General features: G+C 38.2%; 1 protein-coding gene across 1 annotated transcript; it reads left to right on the top strand.

Moving 5' to 3' along the window:
• Positions 1-1,401: 1,401 nt before the first annotated feature.
• LOC307047747 (monocarboxylate transporter 1-like) lies at positions 1,402-10,485 on the top strand (the record flags this gene model as incomplete). The annotated part of the gene is made up of 4 exons (XM_079696399.1): positions 1,402-1,618; positions 2,635-2,778; positions 5,834-6,700; positions 10,232-10,485. The coding sequence occupies 4 exons, from the start codon at positions 1,402-1,404 to the stop codon at positions 10,483-10,485; spliced, it is 1,482 nt and encodes a 493-aa protein (XP_079552525.1).
• Between the last annotated feature and the right edge of the window lie 330 nt (positions 10,486-10,815).

Here is a 10,815-nt window from a genome sequence, read left to right as displayed (position 1 = left end):
TAAAGCTTTTAGAAACTTTACTTCTATAAAAGTTTTATTTAAAAAACCTAGTCTTTTAGCTTCTTATGCAGAACTCTTCCTAAGAGTTGTTTTTTTTTTTAAATCACTACAGGATCACTTTCTAAATTATATTTGAAATGTTTAGATTAGTTAGAAGGTGAGCTATTTAAAAGTTGATTTCTATGGATAGGAAGGTAGGATTTGTATTAAAGAGTAAGGAATAATAAAATATGATATTGTCACTGTTGACCTGTACAGTATTAATACTGTACTACATCATTCCAGGTAATGTTAGGGTGGCCAGAATGAGTATGATAACATATTGTTGGAAGGTTTATTTTGACATAAAATAGAAGCTGATTTAAGTAAATCAAAGGAGAACTTAATTTCTCTAAAGTAGACTGGTAAACCTTTTGGCTCTCAACTTCTCCCACCTGCTAGTAATTCATAATCACATTGTATTTCTTTTTCTAACTATATTTTTCACTAATGCTGGGGCTTAAGAAGAAAAGGGGAAATCTTTGGTTTAAAACTACTAGTCTCGGGGCTTCCCTGGTGGCGCAGTGGTTGAGAATCTGCCTGCCAATGCAGGGGACAGGGGTTCGAGCCCTGGTCTGGGAAGATCCCACATGCCGCGGAGCAACTAGCCCCGTGAGCCACAAATACTGAGCCTGCGCGTCTGGAGCCTGTGCTCCGCAACAAGAGGCTGCGATAGTGAGAGGCCCATGCACCGCGATGAGGAGTGGCCCCCACTTGCTGCAACTAGAGAAAGCCCTCACACAGAAACGAAGAGCCAACACAGCCATAAATAAATGAATAAATAAATAAATAAATAAAAAATTAAAAAAAAAAAAAAAAAAACAAACTACTAGTCTCTGATATCAGGGTTCATTTTTTTAAAAAATATTTTTTTAATTTATTTATTTGGTTGCGCCCTGTCAGTTGCAGCAGCCGGGCTCCTTAGTTGTGGCATGTATGTGGGATCTAGCTCCCTGACCAGGGATTGAACCCAGGCCCCCTGCATTGGGAGCATCGAGTCTTAACTACTGCATTGCCAGGGAAGTCCCTCAGGGTTCATTTTGCAGGTTTAAACAGTATTGGTCAGCCATCGTTTAGGAATCTTTCTAGTCACGTATTAGTAAAAGAATACCTTAAATCTAAGCAGCTAGATGAAAACCCAACTTTACTGAGCTAACTTTCCAGCCCGTTAAATGAGAATCTAATGCTTGAAATGACCTTTTATTTAGAGAATTGCTATATGCCTTTATTTATTTATTTAATAAATGTAAGGGATTTTATGGGAGTGCTTTGTTACTGACCTACTTGTTATGTACTATTTTAATTTCATGCCCTTTAGATATTTGGATTTGAACTGCATTTTAGAATTCATCTTTACTTACAATGCCACCATCAAACGGAGGTCCAGTTGGATACACGCCCCCAGATGGAGGCTGGGGGTGGGCAGTGGTTGTTGGAGCTTTCATTTCCATTGGCTTCTCTTGTGCTTTTGGCAAATCTATTACTGTATTTTACAAAGAAATTGAAGAAATATTTAAAGCCAGCACCAGCGAAGTGTCATGGTTATCTTCCATCGCGTTTGCTGTCATGTATGGTGGAGGTAAGTACTCATGACCTGCTCTTTTAACTTTCAATGGGTAGACAAAAGCTCCGTAGTAAGTGCTTTTTGTTCTTGATGGCTTTATCAGTGAGATATTTGAAATGTTAGTTCTTGGAGTTATGTGATTAGAGTCATGTTTTTCATTGTCTTTAACAATAAAAGCTACATAGCAGCTGTGTGCTCTGTTAGGTCAGTTATAAAATGGTGTCATTATAAAGGATAACTTTCTTTAAAAATGTGTTTTGTGTTGACTGCTGGGTATAGAAAGGTAATTGATGTTTGTATTTTAATCATATACCCTGTAAGCTTGCTAAACTCTTGTTATTTCCAATAGTTTATTGGTAGATTTTTTTTCAAAAATTTTTGATAGACAAATCTTCTGCAAATACTGATAGTTTGGTTTCTTCATTTCCTTACACCTTTTTCCCCCCTGTCTTACTGCTGGCTCGGACCTCCAGTATAATGTTGAAGAAAAGAGGTGATGGTAGGCATTCTTGTTTTGTAGTTCTGTTTTGGTTGTGTTGTTGTTTTCTGTGAGAAATAATACATTTTAGCTAGTTTGTAAATATGCCCTTAAGTCAGAAGTTTGATCAGACTTGCTCATAAATCTCATTGTTCATGTGTGTTTGCTCTAGATGACCATCTAAAAATTTAAAACAAGCAAACATGCTACGTATATGTGGATAATATCCTAGATACATGAAGAATTATAATCAGGGTATTTGCAGCCTCTTCTGCCTTAAAATAATTAGATTATTGTCTTGCATACTTTAGTTAAAACCCACCTAATATGTCCTAGATATATAGAAAATGTACAATCAATACTATATGTATTCCATTACACAGACCTGTGACTCTGAAATAAAGATAGAAAGTAATATTCCTTACCACTGTCTTCTGTTTTATCTGTTTATTTTCTGGGGTGGCATCCTGTCATGTTGGTAATGTCATATGCAGGTGTGGATGTGAGGGCTGGGCTTCTCCTCTATATGACTAAGCTGTTTGTTCTCTCCTAGGTCCTATCAGCAGTATCCTGGTGAATAAATATGGCAGTCGTCCAGTTATGATTGTTGGCGGCTGCTTGTCAGGCTGTGGCTTGATTGCGGCTTCTTTCTGTTCCACTGTGCAGGAACTTTACTTGTGTGTCGGAGTCATTGCAGGTGAGTTGCTACTGATGTATTTTCAAGCATTAATTTTTGTGTGGACTATTTATAGCATTAATTTGCCAATTCTTTTGAAAAATGAAAGTTGTTTGTTAGAAAAATTACTAGGTCACTATTTTTGAGAGCTGTTGATATGTTAATTTAAAAAAACCAAGTCTTTAAAGAAAGTTCTGGCACTTAATGGGTGATTATTTTTATTGAATGAATAAATTGAAAGAGATTCTTTCCTTCCTTTCTTTCTTCCCTTCCTCCCTCTCTTTCTTTCTTTCTTTTCTTTTCTTTCTTTTTTTGTTTTAAGAAAGAAGATGGTGGTGATAGGTAAAAAGTTGTTGAAAGGGGGGTCATTAGTTATTCCCACTCATTTCCCATTCTACCCAAGAAGGAATTGGCTCAAATTTGAGAAAGAGAGAATGTCAGATACAAAGCAGTTTCTGATAGAAAAGACAGATACATTTTCAAGGGATAAAGTGCATGCATGAGGAAACCCCCTTTCTAATAACTAAATTAAGAAAATAAAATTGCTGAATATAAATACAATCGACACCCATAGCTCTACAGTTCAGATTAAACTACCATTAATATTTTGATGCCATATCCACTCACTTTTCTATGCACACATAGAATTTTTAGAACAAAAAGGGATGAGATTAGTGAAGTCAAACAGAGAAAGACAAATATCATATGATATCACTCATATGTGGAATCTAATTTTTTTAAATGATACAAATGAACTTATTTACTAAACAGAAACAGACTTACAGATATTGAAAACAAACTTATGGTTACCAAAGGGGAAAAGTGTGGGTGGTATAAATCAGGAGCTTGGGATGAACATACGCACACTACTATATATAAGATAGATAACCAACGAGCACCTACTTATAGCACAGGGAACTCTATACTCAATATTCTGTGATAACCTATAAGAGAAAAGAGTCTAAAGCAGAATGAATGTATGTATATGTATGACTGAATCACTTTGCTGTATACCTGAAACTAACACAGCACTGTAAATCAACTATACTCCAATAAAGTTAAAAATTTTTTTTAAAGGGTGAGATTATGTATAATGTTTGTAACCAATTTTTTCGCTTAATAATACATCATGTATTATACATAGTTTCTCCATCTCAGTAAATATACTTTAGCAGCGATTATTTTTTCATGGGATAGATGGATATACCATAATTTATTTCACCATTCTCTAATTGAAGGACATTTAGATTGTTTATATTTTCACTCTTAATAAACAGTATTTGCATGATAGTGCTTCTGTATGCATCTTTGTGAAAATGATAATTTCCTTTGGATAAATTTGTAGAAGAGCAATTACTGGGGAAAAAGCGTTTTGATATCATTGGCCAAATACTCTTTTGGAAAGGTTATAATAATTTACAGTCCCACCTGCAGGACCTGAGATAATGCCAATAATGGGTATTATCTTTTTGGATCTATACTTTTACTACATTAATTAAATTTTTAAACATTTAACTATTTTAACTCATCTGGATTATTTGAATAACATAAGGAAGGAATAGAACTTTATTTGTTCCCATGTGATTATTCAGCCTGTTCATTATTTCATTTATTAATTCACTCAACAAATATTTATTGAGTCCCTAACTATATGCCAGGCACTGGTCCAAGCTCTGTGGGGAGAGCCAACATGACAGGCAAGATTCCTGCTGTTTAGTGGAGGGAAGCAGACAATAAGCAGACCAACAAATAAATGAATAAATAAGAAAAATATTGGGTAGTAATAACTGCTTTGCAAAGACTTAAAACAGAATTTTGATAGAGAAGGATTGAACAGTCCCTTAAGGGAAGGCTTCTCAGAGGTGGTGATTTTAAGTTGAGATCTGAATGAAAGCTAGGAGAAGGCTTTGTGAAAATCTAGAACAGTTACACTTAGCACAAGTAAGAATAGACTGAGATGAGGGCAGGGAGGTAGGTTAGGGCCAAATCATGGGACCTCTAAATCCAGAGTGAAAAGTTATGGATGGGCAGTCATTAGAGAGATTGAAATGTGCAAGCATCCTAACCTGGTTTACCTATTAGGGAAGCAAGATTGGGAGACCATTTAAGAGGTTATTGGGATAGTTACTGTCCCAGCCCAATTAGCTGAAAAATCCATTCTTTCCCTATTAATTTAAATGTATCTTTTGGTTCTGTTTCTGGACTTTCTGCCCACTTTTAGTAATCAGTTTTTCTAATTTTGAATAAGTGCCACACTATTCTAATTACCGTAGCTGTACAATATATTTATATCTCTGTTAGGGTAGGCCCACCAGTTATTTATCCTTTTCCAATAGTTCTAATGCATTTGTTCTTCGGGTGTATTTTAGAGTCATTTTACCCCATTAGAAAAATAAAACATATTGAAATTTTCATAGAAATTTCATTCAATTAATGGGTTTACTAAGGTAGTGTTAGCATCTTGACAATGTTGTGTCTTACTATCCAAAAACAGTTTCTCTCTCTCCCCCTCCCTCTCTCTTGCTTCCCTTCCTTCTGCCCCTTCTCCTATCTTGCTTTCTGAATTTATAAGATTTATCCTCTCTCCTTTTTGCTTTCAATTCCCTATTCCTCAGGAAAGCTAAAATTATGAAATAAGACAAAGGATCTTACATTTATTGTTCTTTTTGTTACTAAAGGAAAAAGAATTATGTTTTAAAATATACATTTTTTAGGGACTCCCTGGTGACCCAGGGTTAAGACTCTGTACTTCCACTGCAAGGGGCCTGGGTTTGATCCCTGGTCGGGGAACTAAGATCCTGCATGCCACATGGTGCAGCCAAAAAATATATACATATATATATATACACATATATACATACATATACATTTTTTATATTATAAATCTAGTATTTGCTGCATAAAGAGACTTTATGTCTGTATTTATTTGATAACAGTCCACTTAATGACCTACTAGTTATAATAGCCTCTCATGATTTTGACCTCTTTCCACTTCATTTCTTTGCCTAGTTAATTAATTCCAAATATGTTTCTGACATTTATTGGAGTATGTGATTCTTTTTTCCCCTCTCGCCAGGTCTTGGGCTTGCCTTCAACTTTAATCCAGCTCTGACCATGATTGGCAAGTATTTCTACAAGAGGCGACCATTAGCAAATGGACTGGCCATGGCAGGCAGCCCTGTGTTCCTCTCCGCCCTGGCCCCCCTCAACCAGGCTCTTTTTGCTGTCTTTGGCTGGAGAGGAAGCTTCCTAATTCTTGGAGGCATCCTACTAAACTGCTGTGTGGCTGGAGCCCTGATGAGACCAATAGGGCCCAAGCCAACAACTGCAGGGAAAGAGAAGTCTAAAGAATCCCTTCAGGAAGCTGGCAAATCTGATGCAAACAAGGGGGCAGGTGATGCAAATACAGAAGTTAATGGCAGAAACCCCCCAAAGGAGAAACAGTCCGTTTTCCAAACAGTTAACAAACTTCTGGACTTATCCCTATTCAAACACAGAGGCTTTATGCTGTACCTCTCTGGGAATGTGATAATGTCTTTTGCGCTGGCTACACCTTTAGTCTTTCTTAGTAATTATGCCAAGAGTCAACATCACTCTAGTGAGAAGTCTGCCTTCCTTCTTTCCATTCTGGCTTTTGTTGACATGGTAGCCAGACCTTCTATGGGATTTGTAGCCAACACAAAGTGGATAAGACCTGGAATTCAGTATTTTTTTGCTGCTTCTATTATTGCAAATGGAGTGTGTCATATGCTAGTACCCTTATCCTCTAGCTATATAGGGTTCTGTCTTTATGCGGGATTCCTTGGATTTGCTTTTGGGTGGTTTGGCGCCGTATTGTTTGAAACGCTGATGGACCTGGTTGGATCCCAGAGGTTCTCCAGTGCTGTGGGATTGGTGACCATTGTGGAATGCTGTCCTATTCTCCTGGGGCCACCGATTTTAGGTATAGTATGTCTCCCTATTTCTATGGTTCTATTAACATAAAACAGGGAGAGAAGGTTAGGAAGGTGACAGAAAGCAGAAATCAGTGAGCTGCTTGATAGTCTTTCTTTGCTTCTGTACCCTCAGTGCTGGCACAATGCTTGGTACAGCGTAATTTCTCAAATACTTAATAGAACTGAATTAAAGTGAATCATCAAGCTGAAAGAGGAATAAAAAACTATTACACACTTAAGTATGTATAATAATTTTTCCTGATAAAAAACCTAACATGTTTATTGTAGAAAAATGTATAACCACCTTTAACATACTGTTGGTGATTTCTTTTTAATTGTGGAGTTTATCTCAGCAGTAATATTTAAAATACTAACAATAGGTACCAGGTGAGGGCTAACAGTATACCAGGGACTGTTCTAGTCATTTTCTATATTCTGTCATATATTATAAGTCTGTGATGTAGGACAATTATTGTTCCCGCTTTATAAATAAAGAAATAGAGTCTTCTAAAAGTGAAATAACTTGTCCAAGATCACACAGCTAGTAAGTGACTATAAAACTTGATGTATTATTCTCTTAAGAATGCTAAATGGTGAATGGATAAAGAAGATGTGGCACATATATACAATGGAATATTACTCAGCCATAAAAAGAAATGAAATTGAGTTATTTGTAGTGAGGTGGATGGACCTAGAGTCTGTCATACAAAGTGAAGTAAGTCAGAAAGAGAAAAAAAAATACTGTATGCTAACGCATATATATGGAATCTAAAAAAAAAAAAAAAGGTTCTGAAGAACCTAGGGGCAGAACAGGAATAAAGACACAGACGTAGAGAATGGACTTGAGGACACAGGGAGGGGGAAGGGTAAGCTGGGACGAAGTGAGAGAGTAGCACTGACATATATACACTATCAAATGTAAAATAGATAGCTAGTGGGAAGCAGCTGCATAGCACACGGAGATCAGCTCGGTGCTTTGCGACCACCTAGAGGGGTGGGATAGGGACAGTGGGAGGGAGATGCAAGAGGGAGGGGATATGGGGATATACGTATGCATATAGCTGATTCACTTTGTTATACAGCAGAAACTTAACACAACACTGTGAAGCAATTATACTCCAATAAAGATGTTAAAATAAAGAATGCTAAATGGTTTACATTTTAAAATTATTATTAATACAAAACACAACAATAATTGGGACTTCTGGATGTGACTCATGCTTTTGAGATTATGTACTATAAAGGAAGGAAGGATACATAACTGAAGATCCACTACTGACCTGTCCACCCTCACTCCTCCCTATATATACCCAAGGAGATTCCAAATCCTGTCCATTTTTGCTTCCTAAATCTCTTTCTAATCTGCCCGTTTTCTCTCCATCACAACTGCCACTCATCCAAATCTCCTATCTTCTATCAGTAGCCTTCTAATTTTACCCATATCCACTCCAGCTGTTCTTCATCTCTTAGAACACTCCAGTTGCTTCCCACGTTCTCAGGGTGAAGATCAAATTCCCTGCTGTGGCCTACTAGGTCCTGCGTGGCCTGGCCCACCTGTGTCTCCAGCCTCATTTCCCACCACTCAGTTTGCTCTGTGCTTCTCCTCTCACACCCTGTGCTTCCTCCTACCACCTGCCTTTGCACTCGCTGTTCTCTGCCCTGAGCCTTTTCCCATCTCCCTTCTCCTTGATAACTCCTATCCTCCTGTAAGTCTTGGCTAAGTTTACACTTTAAGAAAAGCCTTCCTGGGCTTCCCTGGTGGCACAGTGCTTGAGTCCACCTTCCAATGCAGGGGACACAGGTTCGGGCCCTGGTCCGGGAAGATCCCACATGCCACAGAGCAACTAAGCCCGTGCTCCACAGCTACTGATCCTGCACTCTAGAGCCCACGAGCCACAACTACTGAGCCTGCGTGCCGCAACTAATGAAGTCCACATGCCTAGAGCTCGTGCTCCTCAACAAGAGAAGCCACCTCAATGAGAAGCCCAAGCACTGCAGCCAAGAGTAGCCCCTGCTCGCTGCAACTAGAGAAAGCCCGCGCACAGCAACAAAGAACCAATCCAGCCAAAAATAAAAATTTTTTTAAATTAAAAAAAAAGAAAAGCCTTTCTGACCCTACTTGCTGGTCTTAAAACCCCTATTTTCTGCCTTCAAACCTTCCTTGTAGCACTTGTCACAGTCTGTGTAGTTATTGGATTAACATTTCTCTTCTCCACTGAGCTGTGGATGCTACCTCCTTTGCTCACCCTTAACTCAGGGCCTAGCAGACCCAGGGCCGTGTGTATATTTAAAGAATCAATAAGTATTGCTGAATGCATGATGCCCTGCATTGGAAAACCATATAGAGTCATATTTGAATTGGTTATTATGTCCTTTATATGGGTAGTATTTTCCAAAGTTTATTTCTTTTATTTATTTATTTGGCTGCATTGGGTCTTAGTTGTGGCACACGGGATCTTCATTGTGGTGCTTGGGCACCCTAGTTGTGCGGCATGGGCTCCAGAGCATGTGGGCTCAGTGGTTGCAGCACACGGGCCCTCTAGTGGTGGCTCGCGGGCTCTAGAGCGTGCAGGCTCAGTAGTTGTGGCGCGCAGACTTAGTTGCCCTGCGGCATGTGGGATCTTAGTTCCCTCACCAGGGATCGAACCCACATCTCCTGCATTGGAAGGTGGATTCTTAACCACTGGACCACCAGGGAAGTCCCTCCAAAGTTTATTTCTTAATACTAGTTTGAGATACTAATAAATTTTACTATTACAAGGATTTCATGGCCAAAAAAAGATTGGAAACACCAAAGTAAATAAGTTTCTTTACCTCATAAATAAGTAAATAAGTTTCTTTACCTCATAAAGCCTTTAATAGAAAAGACTGTCATTTCCAAATTTACCTGACTTTGGAAACACTAGGGAGTGTCCTGTAGCACAGAAGTTATGGTGCAGGCCTCAGAGTCAGACCTGCTGGGTTGAAAGCCAACCTGTTTCATTTACAAGCTTTGTGACCTTGGATGAGTTACTGAAGGTTTCTGTCCTTCGGTTTTTCTGTTATACAATGGGGATGATGCTGGAACCTTCCTGTTGTGAGGATTAAGCACTTAGAATGGTGGAAAGGTGTTGCTGTTAGTTAATGTTTTAGCAGAGGATGAGTGTTCACAGGAACGCCCTTTGGGAAATGCTGATGTCAGAGAAAGTGCATTGGCCTGGGAGACTGGAATTAGCTCTATGGCCTTGGGCAAGACTACTAAACCTCTTTTGAGCAACAAATTTTTCCATTGAGTATTGAAAGGACTGACTCTAGGTGGTCTCTAGGACTTTCCCAATTCAAATTTGCCAAGATTTAATTATTTTCAAGTTGCTAAAGATAACAGAATACACAGGGCCATCCAAAATCAGTTGACATCATAAACAAAAGATCAAATAATTTTGAGCAGTTTCTATTTAGACTTTTATGAGCTCTTTGAGTGGATCCTTAAGCTTTATTTGGGAAAGGTATAATTGTTTACCCACATAACTTTTTTTTTTTTTTTTTTTGGACATCCTTAGGTCGTCTCAGTGACATATACGGAGACTACAAATATACATACTGGGCATGCGGCATAATCCTTATTGTCTCAGGCATCTATCTCTGCATTGGCATGGGCATCCATTATCAACTTGAGGCAAAAGAACAGAAGGCAGAGGCGAAGCAGAAAAAGGAAAGTAAAGAGATGGAACCAAAAGAAGTTATTAAAGCTGCAGAATCTCCAGAACTGAAAGGCACAGAAGGAGGACCCAAAGAGGATAAACTTTCAGGCTGAAGTCAGGGATAAACAGAAGCTTTGGACCAAAGATACTTGAAAAATTCTACTGAATCATGTTCTACTCTTGGTGCTTACAGTGGATAGTGGACATTTTTGTGGAAGTCATACCAGGTGTTCATTGATAGAACTTTTATTTCCTTCCTTTACAACAGTCATAATAAATATGTCACGTCCTTTAGGGGCAGGGGATTTGCAAAAGGTGACAGAAGGAAATAGCTTTTATTTGAAGTCATATTTATTAAGGTATACCTTAAATACTGTACAAATCCCTTTTATAAGAGTAAAGTTTAATGAATTTTGACACAGGTATTTTGTCAAATAACTACC

This window comes from Hyperoodon ampullatus (genome assembly GCF_949752795.1).
Source record: "Hyperoodon ampullatus genome assembly, chromosome: 2".
Classification (NCBI taxonomy): domain Eukaryota; kingdom Metazoa; phylum Chordata; class Mammalia; order Artiodactyla; family Ziphiidae; genus Hyperoodon; species Hyperoodon ampullatus.
The sequence above is the reverse complement of the archived record's forward strand: the minus strand, read 5'-3'. Positions and strand labels throughout refer to the sequence as shown.